Below are 18,576 nucleotides of genomic sequence, written 5' to 3' on the forward strand. Positions count from 1 at the left end.
TGGCGCTACTAACGCTAGTATAGCGCCACTAGCGTCAACAACTCGTGACTTTATAAATGTTTTCTCTTAAGTGTATCTTGAGGGAAATTTGCATTGGATTTATGAGATATCTCAAGAAATCACTCAGGGGATATAAAATCAAGAATAAGGAAATCAAATGGGGGAGGCTGGAAACAAAAGAGAGTTTGGAGAATTGCTAAAATTTCAGAGCTCATGGAGAGAACAGAGATTGAAGGAGATTAAAGCAACATTAGAAACAACTTTCTTCCTTGATCTTCATGACTTTATCTAGTTCATTTTATTTCTTTATTTTATTTAAGTCAGCTATGTCTGACTAGTTTTCTTTTATAGTTAAGGATATGGATCCGACGTGAATCCTTATTTTAGGTTAATTTGTTCATTAATAAATTATCTCTAATTGCTTGTGTTTACCTTGAATATCATGTTAAAATTCTTTTATGAATTGATCACTTATATAGGAATAAAGAGGGTTAGGGTTCACAATACACATATTGGGATCTTAATCTTGACAGGGGTAAAACATTGATTCTTGCATGATCTAAACATAAGCTTGTAGGAAATAAAAATTTTATAATTCATCCCGTTTAAAAATTAATTTGGAAGGGATTTCTAAGACAATAGGATTCTAATTGGGTTAAATGGTTAAAGAACTAAGAAATTAGGATTTAGCCAAGTAAATTTTAGATTATGAATTGTTAGAATTAATTGAGATAAGATATTAATGAATTGAATTAATTCACTTGAGGAAGATCGGAGGTGAAGTAAAACCCTAGATATAGTTTCGTCATTGATTTCAAAAATCCAGCTTTTAATTCCCTGAGGGTTCTGAAGTTTATTCTTATTTGCAATTGTCTTTTATTTTAATTTCATAAATAAAAATTACCCCTCTGAATCTTTTGAGCCATCCAAATTAAGGGGAATAGTAAGAATAGTGATTGGTATCTCTAATCCTCGTGGGAACAATAACTCTACTCACTCTTTATTTCTTGTACGACTGGTATACTTGCCTTGTCGCAACACATACCTGTAAAAAATAAAGCAAGTTCTCAATATTGTCAATAAATATTTTTCACTAAATAAATAACATAAACAAACCTTACATAACTACACATCATACAAAACATACCCATAATGGCTGCACATACAACTTCTAAATCTAGCTGTCTATGATCCCGGGAAAGACCCTGGTTCAGGTAGGTGTGATCTTTACCCCACTTGCGGACCACCTATTTATTTTCATTCTTCGGCATGATTGCCTTCATATACCATGGGCAATTGTTAGCATGGTTTCGGCACTTCATCACAAATCTATGGTCATCGCTTTTTGCTAGTATGGTTGTACGATGTCCTTTCATACAATGTAATTTCATGACATGCTGCACTTTAGATTTGGAACCAAACTATTGTTGCATATATAACGGATCTCATAATTTCCAACCACCATACAAGCCATTGTCACCATACAACATATCCATATCCTCATTAGGGTGCGCCCAATTAATGAAGGAATAATGATGGCTTTCATTCTTTCATTTCAAAATGGCTTAATCTCAGGCCCTATATCTAAAGCATGTTTTTTTTGTCAGAAGCAATAACAACACAAATATAAAATGTTTAATAAAAATTGAAATTTACAAACTTACCACTACTAATTGGGTCAACAAAAAGTGGTGACATAGCCGGGGAACTCAATCTTACTAGATTCGTGTCAACTTCAAAATCACCATCTATGTCAGTATCTGATGTGTCACATAGTGGAATAACATTTTCAAGTTCTCCCTCCTCATTGTTGTTTACATTCTCCTCATCTTCATCATCTTGTCCCTCCCCCCAGTGTTATCTGACTTAATACCTGTGCAGACAGCTCTGTATTCTTGACCAAAATATTTTGTAGCCCCAATTTTTGATGAATTCTTCCCTTGACTTCATTGTATGTAATGCCCCATTTGATTTTCATCATTTTTGTTTTTCTTTCAAATTAGACACCATTGGTACTTTCAAATTGCCTCTCATTGTGGTAGATAACTGCAAGATATGTGTTTGAACTTGAGCTCATCTTTCACACAAAATTAGGCTTACGATTTGGTTTTGGTTCGGATTTTTGAAAAAAATAGAATATGTAAGTGTAATGACAATGATTTCACAAGATTAAGGCTTTGGAGATAATGAGATGAAATGAAATCTTGATCGGTTGGAAAAGAGATTTAAAACAAGAGAGATTTTGGTGTAGAAAATAAGTATAAGTAAAATGATGCTGAAACACATTGATATATGATTTCTGTGGATGATGTATTCGGTTACTTAATCTTTGTAATCGATTACATCATGCAACGAGAAAAATAATCGATTACATCATCTGGTCAACGGTCAAATAGAGGTAAATTGGTGTTATGTTTAGGGAAAAAGTCAAAAATTTTAAATAATTTATAAACGGGATAAAGTGATAATTTTTAATTAATTAAGGGTCACAACTCACAATCATCAAAAGCCTATGTTTTGCCCATGGCGTGTCAATAGTGTACTAACGTTTGAGTTAAATTTCAAAAATTCAAGTTAATGATAGGCTCAGTATCTTAAATATGATTAATTTTACATAAAAAAAAACCATGCACGTAATAAAAAAAGTACTACAGTATGAACAATCGTGATACATCAACAGTAATTAAAAGAGTTACCAAATGTACAAATCAATAAAATTTTATACACATTTTTTTGTCTTATAAATTTAAGATTTGAAGTTTTGATTAATCAATTTGACGTTTCGGGTAGGATTTTGGCCAAGAGATTAAGGTTTTTGGCCAAACGATCCATATGTTATTCATTACAGTGAGTTCAGTATAAAAAGGGAACAATGGAAGATGAAGATGATACACACATATTCTTAATGTAAGTTCAAATAGAGATGCTATATGGAACTCCCTTTCCTGTGACACCTGCTTCTGAAGTTGGCTTCAGAAGCTCATACGGCACAATCCCAGCACCGTTTCGGTTCCTCCTGTTCAAATCTTGATTCCTCCCATCAATTATACCTTCAAGCTCCATCAACTTCCCTTTAAACTTTTCGAATGCAGCATTGACAATTGGATCCGCTTCCCAAGCTGGCTCTATGGTTTGCCCAAGATATTCTTCATCAGGTGAGTGACTTGACAATATGTCCAACACTGACATCACGGTTGTGGCCTGAATTTGAGATGGGAAGCACTTCAATAGTGTCACTTCTGGTTTGTCCAAGAACAGTTTCCATTCTGGGTCAGAAGGGTCCTCTGTAGGCATGTTGTTTCTTGCAACGGTTGGCCTGTTAGGGAAATACCCTGCATAGTGGTATTGGCCAAAGTTCACAGCTGCATGGTGCCCTGATGTTATCCACACAATTGTTGTCAATATTTCAACCAAATCTTCTTTTGTTTTCAAAACAGGCCACCAAGGCTCATCCTTTTTGTCACCATGTCCTACTGTTCTAATCTCTTCCCACCATGCTTGGAGTTCTTGGTCTGACTCAACAAGACTTGACTCTGAGTAGTAGTGGTTCACATATTCAGTTATCCATCCTTTGAGAGCATCCCAAAGCACGAGGCCATCATTGGCATAAGGGTAGTCTTCTATGGTTAGCTTTAAGCCATGAGGTGAATTTGGATCCTCCACAGCCATTCCCCTATTGATTAGATCAGCAGGGAGGGCTTGCAAGTTGAATTGCCATTGTTTGTCATATGCAATTGAACTTAGTAGGTTAGAATGCTTCCCGGGAGTGAAGCTTCTCTCTATTATACCATTGGCATTTACCAGTGCTGCTCGAGCAAGAGCATTGATTTCCATTGTGTACCTAAAATGTGGATGCAACAGCCTATAGATTGGATGCATTGCACTCAGTTGCCTGTTTGTTGCAATGATATAAGGTTCTGTAGCACAATGAGTTCGTAACCTGAAGAAAATAAAAAATGTTATATACTTAATGTTTCAAATGTATTTCCAGGGTATGACCGAGATAACACAAACTAAAACCACATGGTGAAAAATATGCATATATGTAATGTGTCATGTGTAACTTTGCTCTATTGAATTACATATGAGCATTATTAAATTAATTGGTTAATTGTTTCATACCAGTGACTAACAAGTTGGTGGTAACCAGTATCGTGGGCAAGGACATGAGCTTTGGCAAGCCTCCAAAGCCAAACACCGGTTGAGTGCCATGCAGGGGTGAAGACTTCCTTCCATTGCGGCTTTCCATCCATCGGTGGTCGAGTTAGCTCAATAGCCAGTGACCTTAATGTGCCATCAGGGGTAAGAAAGAACAATGCCCTTGATCCATATAGCGTTGTGCCTTCAAGTTTTCTAACTTCCTCTACCAATGGCAATAACAAATCATGGTAATCCAGGACGAACAACTTCTTCTGTTTTATGGCCTGTATTGTTCAAATTAAAATATCATAATTTCATTCAGATTTAGGTAAAAGCAGCAATATTTATAAAAAAAATTAATAATAATAATCAGGTAAAATTCCATTAAAGTAAGCAAACAATAAATATTCACTCTTAGATTATTTAACGTGTTATATATTTTTGGTGGTGATTGCTTAGTAAAAGATACCTCTTCAAGCGTAAGGAATCCTCTGATTTCCCGCTCAATTATTTCGGTGGTGATTGCTGATTCGGCAGGGCCATAAACAGCGGGGTCAAGTTTGCTTTTCAATGGCCATTCCTACATGACACATAATTTTTGCTAATTATTAATTACATTATATTTCCAAAAAAAAAAGTTACAATTTTCTTTTAATTCATTAAAAAGAAGTGGCAATATTAGCTTATAAATAAGTGTACCGTGACCAATTGGATGCAACATGGGTTAAGACCTGCAAGGGTCTGTCTTCCAAATTCTTCGTCCCTAAACCAAAAGAACCTGTCCTCTGCACACAAAACCATTTATTAGTAACCTCAAATAGAAATGATATTTAATTGTATATGGTTCATATGTATCTTACTGTTCATTGTTGCGGGGGTCTCAAAACGAAGAAAGTCTTGCTCGGTATCTTTAATAAACTTAACCAGCCTTGGCATCATGTTCCGGAGAAGTCCTCTGGCCCTTAGAGGAGGCAAACTAAGCCCTTCATTGAAAAGGTCATCTATAGCTGAAAAGACAGGAAATCCAAGGTTCCTGTCAACTATCGCTGTCGAGAGTGCCGGCACCAATGCATGCATTACTGAATATAAGGTCTTTGTTGAAAACGATAGCTGCTTTATTTCTGCAAAACATTCGTCCCTAGGCACATAGACATTGTTACTTCTTTGCTCCGACAACGGATCTGTGTAATCAAATTAATATGTACCAATTAGACTAAAAATTATCATCACAAATCACAGTTAAGTCATTTATCGTAATAAACTTTTTAGTAGTGTCATATCATTCACACCGTGCATATATAGGTGAATGCACCTGTGCAAAAATCAAAGTAGTTTCCCTCAAACGTTGCAATCTCTGGTAGCGAGAACAGATCTAAATTATGGGATAAGATCCCTATTATACCGAAGTCAAATTTTAAAATTTCACGTCAAATCCTAATCGTTGATTTTCGTTCATTAACGGTTATCATTTATTAGGAATCAAACTTATTAATTAATTATTAATTCCCAATAAATGATAATCGTTGATTTGCGAAAATCACAGGTTAGAATTTGGTGTCAAATTTAAAAATTTAACACCAGTATCAAAGGATCATGTCCCCTAAATTATATTAGTATTTGTTAGAGTGATATAATACAAAGAGAAGAAATCTTTTGACCTTATGTCTTATATCTCATCTCAGTCGTCAATTTCTGTACATCCAACAGTTATAAATTAATTGAAATTAATAATTAATTTATTACTATAATTTAATAAAATATAATTTTAAATGAATGGAAACTATAGAACAAGATGAGGACTAAGATTTCTTAATCTTATACTTGAATCAAAAAATTCTCCTCAATATAAAATTATTGGTGGACATTTACTTATTTAAATTCTTAGATAAAAATGATTGTTTAATATAATATTGGAGGATCCTATTATATAAGTGGGTGTATTAATGTATTATATACATTAAAATTTTAAATTACAAATTTACGTGACATGTAATAACTTTCCGCACAACACAAACAACCGTTTAGATTCTTACTTTTTTTTTTTTGGTAACAGATTCTTACTTTTTAATCTGAATAAGTTCACACACACTTTGACGCTTATAACCTCACATCATTTTCATTAATTAAATATTAAAAATAAGGGGAAAATGTTTCTGCAGTTAATGCAAATAAGTTATCTAAATTTATTTCCAAAACGACGTCATTTTGGTTTTAAAATATTAAAAAAATTAAATATAAAGACTATTATAACCCTGAAATAAATTAAAATTACAAAAATACCATGATTTATGCCCCAAAACGACGTCGTATTGGGCTTACTGCAGATAACTTATCTGCAGTAACTGCAGAAAAAGCGAATCCTAAAAATAATTAGCTTTTTGTTGGATCGGTCATGCGATTTCGACCGGTAGATTTGATTGAGTCTGGGTGACTCGCAGGTCAAATATAACCAGGTGGGTCAAGCTATTTTTTTCTCTTAAATTGATTTTTTAAAAATTAAATAAAATATTTCACTTTGACCGCGGCTAGAATTGAACACAACCTATGAGAGTAAGAGTGTTACCACTTGCCACTAGGCTATTGTTACGTACACCTATTTTGGAAAAAGCAGGGAATTTGAGTTCAACTAAGGAAACCTTGCCTTAAGCACACAAACAAGTGCATAATATATTTCTTATTATCTAATGATCTTTATTCAAATACTTCAAGATTTCAATAGATAATATAACTACTATTAATTGTTGGTCAAAATTTACCTTATAATATATTTATTTATATAATTTAATATAAATTTAGGATAAAATATTATACTTTTGACAGTGTATGAAAATCGAACCCAACTTATAAGAATGAGTATTGTTGTCACTTATCACTAGACTACCTATTAACTCAGTACCTCGATCGAATTAATGACCAGACCGATTTTTAAAACATTGCTTGCAACTATATCTATGGAATCACAATTCCATTCACAAATACAATTCCCTTCATTAATTATAGATCAATTTTGATTGAATAAGTTCAGCATTTTATTAAAGGTTTGAAGTTTCTAAAGTTATTTTAGATAATTTTATCCAATATTTAGCAAAATATACATAAAAAAGTATATGGAGTTCATGTGGTCCCACGTAAAGAAAAAAGTGTAAAAAAATACATACCCTCCATACTTTTTTATGTGTATTTTGATAAATATTTATTTAAAATAACCTTAGAAACTTTAAATCATTTTATTAATAGAAAATAAAGTGTGTAACGTGTGTGAAACAATAACGTCACTTTTTCGGCAGTGGCAGACCCAGAAAATTATATGACGGGGGGCAAAAATTTATATTACTATATGAAAAGGTAATGTCAGTTTTGGTTGGATGATCACGCTAAGAATACAAAAATACCTATTAAGAAGAACCTAATAAAATTACATAATTTTTTCCCATTTTTTGGTTGGAATATCAATTTTTTGTTTCCGATAACAGTGGTCCACTACACCCTCTTTCAATGAGGAACTAGCCTTAAGACCCTATATTTTGTTTGTAAGATCAATTTTTTATTGTTTATCTTCATGTCTTCTGGTGTTATAATTGCACTTTCTTTGATTTCTTTAGAATCTTATTTTCTCCCTTAGCTGTTATTTAGCAGAAGACACAGTAAATTAATTAATGTGTTAACATTTGGTTCCAACTAATAATTGATAATTATTGTTGACCTTTTTTCTTTGCCAATAACGTCAAAACTTAAATACTCTTCTCATGAGTTCAAACATGACAATTTGTACAAATTTTTAATGATTATAAAAAAAATAGATAATTAATCAATATAAAATCAAGTTCTAGATAAATTTGACAGGTATAGTGAATATGCATACTAGCTAAACTCTTCTTTGTATACAACGGAAAAGCCAACTTTTCACATTGATTGGGGAGGGTAGCAGACCAAGAATAAAACTGCCATATATACTGGCAGGTTGAATCTGGTAAATAATAGTTGTCTCTAATTGAGTACAATGAACGAGTGAAACACTTTTCTTATGAATAACATCGCTTGTCTTTCATTTTTTAAAAGCACTTTCAAAATTTACTTTTTTAGACCATGTTACATATCATACAATAGAATATATTTTCATATTTTAGAGGAGGCGATGTCCACCCTAGCCCTATGTAGGTCCGCCCCAGTTTCTCGGTACTTTATACACGACAACGTCAATTAAATCAACGGAATCAAATTTTGGTGAAGGTACATTGCGGAGAGATTCTTGATTACATCTAAATTAGCTGTACTATATTAGTAAAGAGATAGGATATTCATACTATCAAATTTTTTTACTACCACTCTAATCACCATTGGATTAGAGGAAAAGTTGAATGAAGAGAGAGAAAAAAAAAACAACTTTTGAATCTAATGGTGAGTAGAGTGGTAGTGAAGTGGTAGTAAAAAAATTTAGTAGTATGAATATCCTACCTCATTATTAAAATATTAACATACTTTTAGTATATTAATAAATATAATATTTATTAAATTATCTAACGTCTACCGATGTTTTAATGATATGTTAATATTTTATTGATTTGATGTATTTAACATTTTTTTGTGTGGTTACTAGATGTATTTAACTTGAATATATCAATAATATGTTTAGCTTTATTTTTTAAAATATAAGTTTCTTTTATTGAATTTTATAAATTATTCAAGTTAAATAATATAAACGGACAATGATTTCATGAATATTCTAAAAATGATGTACAAGTTATTATTGTATATTATATTATCTTTACAAGTTATATCTAATTTTTTATGATTTTGGAGTTTTAATACAAATTTTATAACTTTGTTATGATTATGTAATTTTTTTCTAATAGTTCGTAATTTTGTAATAAAAAATTATAAAATTTAGGTCAAAAATGACATATTCATAAAAAAAAATACAAAATTTACTACGGTAAACATAATTTAGTACTCTAATATTATCCACCTAAGTCTCAAAATTCAATAAGCGAATCTTTGGTAGGAGGTTTCTTTTAGGATGACAGGAAAAGTTGAAATGAATTTTTTAGTTGACTATGTTTGGTAAGAGATTTTAAAAAATTAGCCAATCATTCGAATTTTCATAGCAATCTCAGTTTGTGTATAAAATTGAAAAGTTTTATCATTTCAAAATACTATCTAGATGGTGGTATTCTCATTATCCCTTCAAACCAAAAAGTAAGAAAAAAAAAGCAACGGACACGAATATTCCTTGTGCCAAAAGAAAACTGGAAAGAGAGAGTCTTTTTTATAGTTAGTCAAGAGTTAATTTGGTAATTTCATTCCATTTTTTCATCAATATTTTATCTTCAATTAAACATAGATTCAAAAAAGTTAACTCAATTTTCTCATTAATATTTTGGCTTACTAAACAATTTGTTTTTAACTTTTCTACCCAATTTATTTTCTTATCATATTCTTAATAATTGTATTTTTATGATAAAAAAAAAAAAAAACTCTAATAAACGCTCTCTAAGAGTTTGCCCCATTGCATTTGCATATTAACGAGCGACACGTTATTGTACGAGAATTCATGAAGCCATGCCGTACGGATGACAAGACCTTTCAACTTTTCTGTCGGAAACACACCCACACCCACACATAATTTTCTCTGTGCTCACAAAATTGTTCAAAAAAAAAAAAAAACCACCCATGTTCAAATTGATTCTCTTTATCTGTAAGAATTGATGACTTGTATGTACTTCTTTCCAAGCTAGCTGTAGTAGGTGCTATTTTATCTTAAAAATAGAAAATTTTGGGGAAATTGGACGGAAATATGATAAAAACAAGAAAAAGTGTGTGTCATTTTAAATGATGTAAAATTATGTCATTTTAAGTTAGAGAAAGATATAGATAAAAGAGGAGAGAAAGTGGACCAAAATAAATGTGTGGGTACTACTTCTTTATAAGAGTAAAATGACATAAGTTATGTCATTAAAAAAACAAATATTTTTCCCTAAAAACAAAGTGCAGCAAAGAATGACATTTTTATTAAATATGATAAGAGATTACCGTAAAAAATTTCCATCTTTCCTGTAATGATTTCTTTTCCTTTCTGTAAAATCTTATTAAAGAAGTGAGGTTAAAAGTAAGTTTAATTTGTTTAAGCGTAAAAAAGCTTAAGTTATTATTTATTAATATATTACTATTTTATATTTAAAAAATTGATGATTTAGATATTATTGAATGAATTGTGAATGCATGTGAGACATATGCATACCTGTTTTGCAACGATGTCTTCCCGTTCTACAACGCCTAGGATATGGATTTTGGTCGCCACCAAGAATGGGTCTCTTATGATCGACGTCTTTGTCAGGTTCGCCGAGATCATTATACACATCGTAATCGTATATCCTCTCAAAGCTCCTGCGTTCACCTTGTCCATTGCCACGTAAATGTTCCAGTTCCTCTTCTCTTAACCTCTTCAATCCTTCTGGTGTTGCTGATGGCAAACAAGACTGTTCCGTATTTAATAAACAAACAAACAATTTATTATATTCATTATCAAATTCAAAACCCTAAATATTTAAATATCTAATCATTACTCCTATCTCGTGCCGAATAGACTAGAATGCATCCCCCTAAAACTAATCAATCCAATGGTTGTTCTTGTCACTTGACAACTGTCGCTTAATGCATACGATGAAGTGTCTTTTGATTAAACATCCAGTTTATCAATATTTTGTTTTAATTTTCTGCCTCTTTTCATCATTCTCCATAGAAACAAAAAAATTTAAAATATTCATATATTTGTTAATTTAAGGAAAAACATTAATTATTTTGAAGGATATAATTTGTAATATTTTAAGTGAAATAATCCTATTTTGTTGTAAATTTATTGTTTTTTTTATATTATTTTTCTTTCACAATACTTTTTTTTTGTGTGGTTATAGACAATACTTCTTGTTCTTTCCTCTTAATTTGTGAAGTAGAGAGAAGTAAAAGTGAACTCTGGATTATAAACTTTGTCACTATATTCATAATTAAAAAAAAAATATCTAATGTTACTTTAAATAATTTTTTCTAATATTCATCGAAACGATGTCATTTTAAGATTGAAAAATTGAAAAATTAAAATAATTAAAATTATTATAATCTTAAAATAAATTAAAATTATAAATACACTATGATTTCTGTCCTAAAATGATGTCATTTCGATGAATAATAAACAAAGTTATCTAAAATAACTTTAGAAAAAATCAACCCTTTATAATTTGATGCCTACTTGGAGATCTTATTTTTAACTTTTGTCTATCTTATAAGGAGAAGTTTAATCAAATATATTCTTACAAAATCTCAGAAGAGTTTTTTTAATAAATCAAAAAAGAAATTTACATTTATCTTTTCATTTTACTCTTATTATAAACTTGTATTACCAAATTTTACTCTTTACACTTATAATTTTATCTAATAACAGATCATTTAATCTCCTTTAAATAACTATATAGTAACCAAGCAATTTTTAACTTTTTTTTTTAATTTTTTTTAACTTTGACTTAAAAATAATTATTAACTTAATTTTTTTTTTTATCAAACAGGTACATTTGTTTTTTGGTGAGGATCAAAACAGATACATTATTAATACATGAATATACACTAAGGAGTGGGGGTGAAGATGAAACCTTGTTGCTGAAAAACACCCTCTTAACAGGGTTATCAAACTTGGAATGAACCCAGGAGTTGCAGGAAAATGTGACGGGACCAGTGAGGAAACCTTCAAGTACAACATTCCTGATGAACATCTCCTTGTGATGCTCGTTCTCCACAAAAATGGCACCAATCTCACCAAAACTATCTGGCACTTCAATTTCAGCCTCATACTTTACCTCTTCTGATGATTGTTGCGCCTTATGGACGTAACCTTTGATAGTTTCCTTCTCCAATCCCGTCTCTTTTTGGAGCAAAACAACGAAACAAAAAAACAAAAAAAATACAAATAATAATGTTATTAACACGTATTCTAACCAAATTAAGCAACAGTACTTTAATCTTTAAACGATGGATGCAAATCTTAAGTTGATTATTGAACACACATAAATTAACTTTAAATTAAATCTTTAACACCCTCCTTAGGTGAATTAAAAATATCCCTTGGACATGAAGACCGTTTTTATGAAGTATATATTTTCACATGTTTGACTTCAACAAAAGTAAATAAGGAATCTGATATAGTTCAATACTTGTTAAATTAAACAAGTACATACTAGGATCATGCGTGGTGCTAACAAGCTCCAAGAGAAGTGATTGTCCGAGTAAATCTCTTATATCATCGATCCCTCGTTCTAAACCAAGTTCTGAGAAAAACCCACCAACAGTTCGCAGAACAGTTATAGTGACTTTAACTTTAACAGATTTCTTTTCTATTTCACTCACAGCCACAGCTTTGATTTTGCTGCACCTGCACCCAGTCCTAACCCCATTTTGCTTCTTTTGGTTTGGGAAGAACGAAGGCCTTGACAAAACCTTAAAAGAAGGATGAGTACTATTCCCATGGAGGCATGGCTTGTGAAAGATGAGACAGCTAGTTGGACTTGAATTTGATAGATGAATTTGTTGCATGAACATATTTCCTGCTTCTATGTTTTTCTTCTTTGTTTTGAATGAGAAGAGTGTGAGATGTTAGAATATAAATCGAGGAATGAAGTTAGTTTCTTTTCATTTTTGCTCACCTAGCTTGAGGGTTGTCGGTGAGCTTTCTTCTTAAATCTCAATGATATAGAGGAGCTATGGCTATGGGATAGGATTGGAATAGAGACAATTTGGCACCATTTTCATGTCTTTAATTATCAGTGTTATTAGAGAGATATAAAACAATTAACTTAGCATCACCCGATGCTTTAAGATTTTGGATTGAAGCGATTCTTATCATGGTATCAGAACTTCAGTGATTATAAGGTCACGAGAGATCCGCCCGCACTTTCGGGTGGAATTAAGAAAAGCACAAGACAGACCAAAAAATGGGCTTGTGCAGCACAAGGCAGACAAAAAATGGACTTGTGTCATATTGTTGCTACTCACGGCAAGTGCACCGATCGTACAAGTAATATATGATTAAGTAAGAGATCGTTCCCACGAGGATTACGGTTCAAGCACTAATTCACTATCGCAAACTTAGTTGGACAATCGAAAGTGTATTTGGAAACAGGATTTGAATTGCAAAATTAAAATATTAAATATTAAGCTAATTACTTGCAAGAATTAAAGACAAGAAATTAAAGATGTGATTTAACTAATAAAATAAAAACATAGCTAGGGGTTCGATTTCCTTTAATCTCCTTATTATGATTCGAAGTCCTTCTTTACGTTAACCGTCCTTAATATCAATCTAACCAATTCTTTCGCGTGTTATTAGAGCTCAATCCCTTGTTACCCTAAAATCTTTACAAACTTGAAAGAACCCTAGTTCCCCGGTTATTCCCCAAGAATGCAAGCATTAAGTTCAAGAATCTTAAGGTTACGCAAATTCTATGTCTATCCCTAGAATCATAGCGTTTACGATGAAGTTATCAGATATGGATCACACACCAACATCCCTATTGTCATGCATTTACCGATGATCATTATATAAGATTCAAGCCTATATAAAGCATTAAAAACAGATAACTTCATTCATGATAAAAAGGAAAATTAACGTACGAATTATTCAAAGCATAATAAATCGACTAAAATCCATCTAACCCTAACTACTTAAAGAACTAGCCGGACATGGCAAAATCAAGAACAAAAGAAAATAAAAAAGCTCCCCCAAACTCCATAAGTGATTGGTGGATCTTCAATATCTCCAGTGAACACTTGACGTTGATCCGTCTCCGCCGCTCACGAACATGAATCTGATGTTTCTCCGCGTTCCTTCAGCCTCTGAGCACCCAAGAGTTGTTTAGCAATGTAAAAGTTATGTATTTCTGGTCCCCAATGGTGTTTAAATAGGTCAAGAGTTCGTATCTTGATGAAACACCTTGAATGGGCCTAAGTTGGATCTGACTGGGCGCTTAAGCTTGTTATAGCGCGCTTAAGCGCCCTAGGACGGTGATTTTAGATTCGCGTTGCGCGCTTAAGCGCGATGGAGGGCGCTTAAGCGCGCTCCTCGCGACAAAACTTTCTTCTTGTGGCGCGCTTAAGCCCTGATTTGGGGGCTTAAGCGCCCATAGGCCGAGACTTTTTTGGGTATCTTGGAGGCTTAAGCTTCCATTGGCATAGGCTATTTGCTTGTTTAGGAAGCTTAAGCTTCATGATGGAGGCTTAAGCTTCTTCTCTAACAACTTGATAAGATCTCAAATCTATATTGTTTTTTATCTTCCTCTATCATCTCTTGATCTCATCTTTTCTAGTTGTGATCTTTATCTATCCAATCTTCATCTTTGACTCCTTTTGTCAACAAATCCCTAAAAAATAGCAAAGATGATTCAATTAAATAAAAATTCAGATAATGTTCATGATTATTATATTAAACCCTAGTTTTTGACTTATTTAACTTGATATTTTATATTAATTTAGTCTATAAAATAAGATAAACTAAAGGTTTATCAAACAATTCCCAGATTTGAACATTGTTGTCCTCAGCAATCAATTAGAATAAAACTATGGGAAAGTTTGGAGACGGCTAGTCATGCTTAATGAATAACAGACAGAAAACTGATCAATAATGAGATATCAAAGTATTCAGATTTATTAAAAATCAATGTCACATCAATTTCAAGCAAACAGTCATAATTCACCAGTCATAAAATCATAACATGTGTTCTCAAAAGAAAGAGTAGTACCATTTAATTTCCACAACACCCTCTCATTGGATTTTTATTTATTCACTCATACTCAGTGTTTAAGGGTATGTGTTTCACTCTTACTTCACTGCATTAACACTATCATAGGCTTGTTTATATTCTCACTCTCCACAGTGTAATTGGTATACAAGGTTAATCAAGAGGTCTTTGATAAGGTTGTAACGTGGCTTAGGTAAAAGGAAAGGAATTATCTGGGTAAGTGGCTTGAGATTACTGATCAAAATTCAATTTTAAAGATGAACTTTAATATGACTTTTCAACATTTCTCTTATTTTTCTCCTATTTTCTTCTTCCACTTATTCATAAACTAGGAACCTTTTATTTCTTTTCTTTTTTTTCCTTTTGTTTTTCTTTTTCTGTTTTTGTACAGATACACATTTCAACCTTTTTCTTTGCTTTTCTTTTCCACCACTTTTTGGTTTTTCCTCTTTTCACCTTTTCTTCCACACACTAGAGTTTGAATTTCTTTCTTTTTGTTTCAATCATATCTAGTCCCTTATTTAAAAATGAAAATTAATCAGTTTAGGTGAGGATGTGTATGGAATGGCTATTCATAATGTACTGTCAATGAACAAACAGGCCTCGGCTCAAAAGGGCTTAATCTAAGAATAAACCTTCAGGGTGGCTATTTGGCTATCTAGCTTTTAAAAAGAACTGCCTCTATCATTTCAACAATTGTATACTACAGAACATTTCAAAGAGAAACAAAACAAGTTCTAGAGTGATTCAACAGTAAAGTTCACACCACAAAAAAAAAATTCTGTTTAGGCTCAAAAGCTTACGCCTAAGGATGTGAGACTTATTTTTCCACTCTCTCTTTGATTACTCTAGTTATTCTTCTCTTATTCCAGTGAACTATGAAGCATGCTTGACTGACGCTCATTTATGTACGAAAATAAAATTTATTTACATCATTATACTCTTGATATCAACTATCAACCAATTTCATGTAATTATTCATTATGCATCCATATCAAGCACAATGGAAAATCTCTTAAGATCCACTAATTATTTATTGACTAAGATGGAAGGGGTCTTAAAAATAATTTAAAAAAAAACTTAAATATTAAACTAACTAATATATATGAAGACCTTAAAATAAACTAATACTAAATCAAAATAATATATTTAAAATCATATAATATGAAAATAATATTGAGAAACTCCCCTGAAAAACTGCATTTGTAATTTGGATATTTCTGTGTACTCCGTGTAATCAAGAGTTTCTTCTTCCGACCATGTGAAGTTTATGGTCTGATGAATTGCATGGTACCCATCCCCAGATTTAAATCTTGCTGTCCTCAGCAATAAACTTAAATCTAAAAGAATCCTAAGCAAGAAATCAGAAAAATTTGAAACTGTACTCTGCACACATGTCACAGATAAAGAAACTACGTCAGCATGTCATATCCAAAAAAAAAAAATCATAGTCACGTCAAGATCAGTCTCAATATACATCTCATATCAACATGAACTAAAATCAACAAAAGAAAAAAAATCTAAACATTGAGACAATGGTCAATCCTCATCAATTTCAGTAGTGGGTGCAATATCATTTCTATCAGCATCCTGTGTAGTGTCTGCAACCATATCAGCATTAGTATTCGAGTATCCAACATGTTTGCAAAGTTAGTGCAATTTCCACATAACAATTCCCAGATTTATATTCAGATGCATCTGAAAATAATAATGAGTATATGGAACTGAAATACTTTAACAATATGCATAATGTCAAAGATGAGCGCGCTTAAGCGCAGTGATTCGCGCTTAAGCGCGCTGAGGCAGTGAGAAATGGGATAAAATTTTATTTAGCGCGCTTAAGCGCGCTAGGGCCAAAAGAAATTTCACTTTTTGGGGGGCTTAAGTCTCCTTTAAGGGCTTAAGCTCTCAATACTTAGAAAATTTTCTCCATATTTTCCTATTACTTGCATTCATCTCTACTGTGTATTCTTTCACCTCAATAATTCTGCTCAATATCATACACAAAACATATAAATGAATAAGAGTTGCGTACCTGTGTATGCTTTAATCCCACTTACACCTGAAAGTCCATCTCAACAGAATTTGATCATTAACCTCAATGTTTTTATTTTTTTTGATTTTTATGATATGACTAAAATAAACTATGCTAAGAATAATTAAAATAAACTAAACTAAATTTAAAATACTATACTAAAATGTTGGAAAATAAAAAATATAGTTGGGTTGCCTCCCACAAGCGCTTGTTTTACGTCACGAGCCTGACGTACCTCTTTTATGTTCATGGTGGTTCAAAGCATGGGCTTGGTGATGACCAAGCTCTATCATTCAGAAATGGTGTCCTCCCATAGTACTCTTGTGCATATGAGTGAGATGAAGTAGGCTCAATAGCTTTGAATTTGGTGTTTACGTGCTTTCCCTTGCTCCTGAGCTTCTCCATTTTAACCTTTGGCTTACTTTCTTGAGAAGAATTATCTTTGTGCTCTTCTTCTCCTTTCTTTTCACTAATATAGTAGACTTGATCTTGCGGTTGAATTATAGGTGAAGGGACTTCTTTATCAAAGAACTTGAAAATTGCTTGCTCCCCGTCTACCCGTAAGATCAACTCGCATTTCGATACATCAATCAGCGCTCCTGAGGTTGCCAAGAAAGGTCTTCCGAAGATCATAGGAATAGTAGAATTTTCCTCTATATCAAGGATGACAAAATCAACAGGAATGATGAATTTGTCAACCTTTACCAGTATGTCCTCAATAATGCCATAAGCTTGCTTTGTAGAGCGGTCAGCCAGTTGAACTATTGTCTTGGTTGGCCTTACTTCAGTAATCCCCAGTTTATTCATCATAAATAGTGGCATCACGTTGATGCTGGCACCGAGATCACATAGAACATTTTTCACTTCCATATTGCCTATGTTGCATGGAATGCTGAATCTTCCTGGATCTTTAAGCTTTGGAGGCAACTTTTTCTGGGTAATGGCACTGCATTCCTCTGTCAGAGTCACCGTCTCACATTCTTGTAGCTTACGCTTTCGTGATAAAAGATCTTTCATGAACTTTGCGTAATTGGGCATGTTCTCCAAGGCTTCAGTAAACGGGATATTGATTTGCAGCTTCTTGAAAATGTCAAGGAACTTGGAATACTGCTGCTTTTTGATTTCCTCTGAACCTCTGCGGATATGGAATCTTTGCATAAGGTGAGAGCTCCAATGACTTTTCTTGCCTTTCTTGAGCTTTCTTTTTCTCCCATTTGAATTCTTTCTTTTCAGGTACAGTTTTCTCTGCAGCAGATTTTTTGGCAACTTCCTTTTCTTTTTCCTTTTCAATTGCAAGTTCATAATCTTTCTTTTTCTCAACTGAAGGCTTTACCACAGGTTCAATGGCTGTCTCACTCATAGTAGTAATCGCATTGCAGTGTTCCCTACTTGGATTTAGAATAATGTTACCTGGAAAAGTTCCTTGAACTCTTTCAGTGAACTGCTTTGATAGCTGGCCAATCTGAGTTTCAAGATTCCGGATAGAAGCTTCTTGATTCCGGAATGAGGCCCTTGTTTCTTGCATAAAGGCTGAAGTGTCTTCTCTGAAAGCATTGGAACTCTGAATGTAATCTGACATGGTCTTAGATAGTTGTGCAAAGGCCTTCTCCCACTCTGATTGTT

At 32.6% G+C, this 18,576-nt stretch overlaps 2 protein-coding genes across 2 annotated transcripts; both read right to left on the reverse strand.

Moving 5' to 3' along the window:
* Positions 1-2,912: 2,912 nt before the first annotated feature.
* LOC133305244 (linoleate 13S-lipoxygenase 2-1, chloroplastic-like) lies at positions 2,913-12,744 on the reverse strand. The gene is made up of 8 exons (XM_061505410.1): positions 12,363-12,744; positions 11,781-12,049; positions 10,379-10,616; positions 5,001-5,321; positions 4,840-4,925; positions 4,610-4,720; positions 4,123-4,424; positions 2,913-3,940 (listed from the first exon to the last, which is right to left on the reverse strand). Exons 1-8 carry the CDS (start codon positions 12,721-12,723, stop codon positions 2,914-2,916), a joined length of 2,715 nt encoding a protein of 904 aa, XP_061361394.1. The 5' UTR covers positions 12,724-12,744; the 3' UTR covers position 2,913.
* A 3,713-nt stretch (positions 12,745-16,457) lies between these two features.
* Positions 16,458-17,991, reverse strand: LOC133305230 (uncharacterized). The gene is made up of 3 exons (XM_061505388.1): positions 17,447-17,991; positions 16,865-16,905; positions 16,458-16,519 (listed from the first exon to the last, which is right to left on the reverse strand). The coding sequence occupies exons 1-3, from the start codon at positions 17,989-17,991 to the stop codon at positions 16,458-16,460; spliced, it is 648 nt and encodes a 215-aa protein (XP_061361372.1).
* Between the last annotated feature and the right edge of the window lie 585 nt (positions 17,992-18,576).

Source organism: Gastrolobium bilobum, unplaced genomic scaffold (genome assembly GCF_033153095.1).
Source record: "Gastrolobium bilobum isolate Gb01-03AN ecotype WA unplaced genomic scaffold, APGP_CSIRO_Gbil_v1 utg23571, whole genome shotgun sequence".
In the NCBI taxonomy this organism is placed as follows: Eukaryota; Viridiplantae; Streptophyta; class Magnoliopsida; order Fabales; family Fabaceae; genus Gastrolobium; species Gastrolobium bilobum.

What these genes read in the sequence shown, in the direction of transcription:
- LOC133305230 (XM_061505388.1), bottom strand. Translation starts at nt 17,991, where the DNA reads ATGCCCAATTACGCAAAGTTCATGAAAGATCTTTTATCACGAAAGCGT. An exon ending in CCTTCACCTATAATTCAACC is followed by an intron (nt 16,906 to 17,446) that starts GCAAGATCAAGT and finishes GATATTGAGCAG; the next exon opens with AATTATTGAGGTGAAAGAAT. An exon ending in CACAGTAGAGATGAATGCAA is followed by an intron (nt 16,520 to 16,864) that starts GTAATAGGAAAA and finishes ATATGGTTGCAG; the next exon opens with ACACTACACAGGATGCTGAT.
- LOC133305244 (XM_061505410.1), bottom strand. Translation starts at nt 12,723, where the DNA reads ATGTTCATGCAACAAATTCATCTATCAAATTCAAGTCCAACTAGCTGT. An exon ending in GACCCCCGCAACAATGAACA is followed by an intron (nt 4,926 to 5,000) that starts GTAAGATACATA and finishes TTTTGTGTGCAG; the next exon opens with AGGACAGGTTCTTTTGGTTT. An exon ending in CACCAACTTGTTAGTCACTG is followed by an intron (nt 3,941 to 4,122) that starts GTATGAAACAAT and finishes TATTTTCTTCAG; the next exon opens with GTTACGAACTCATTGTGCTA.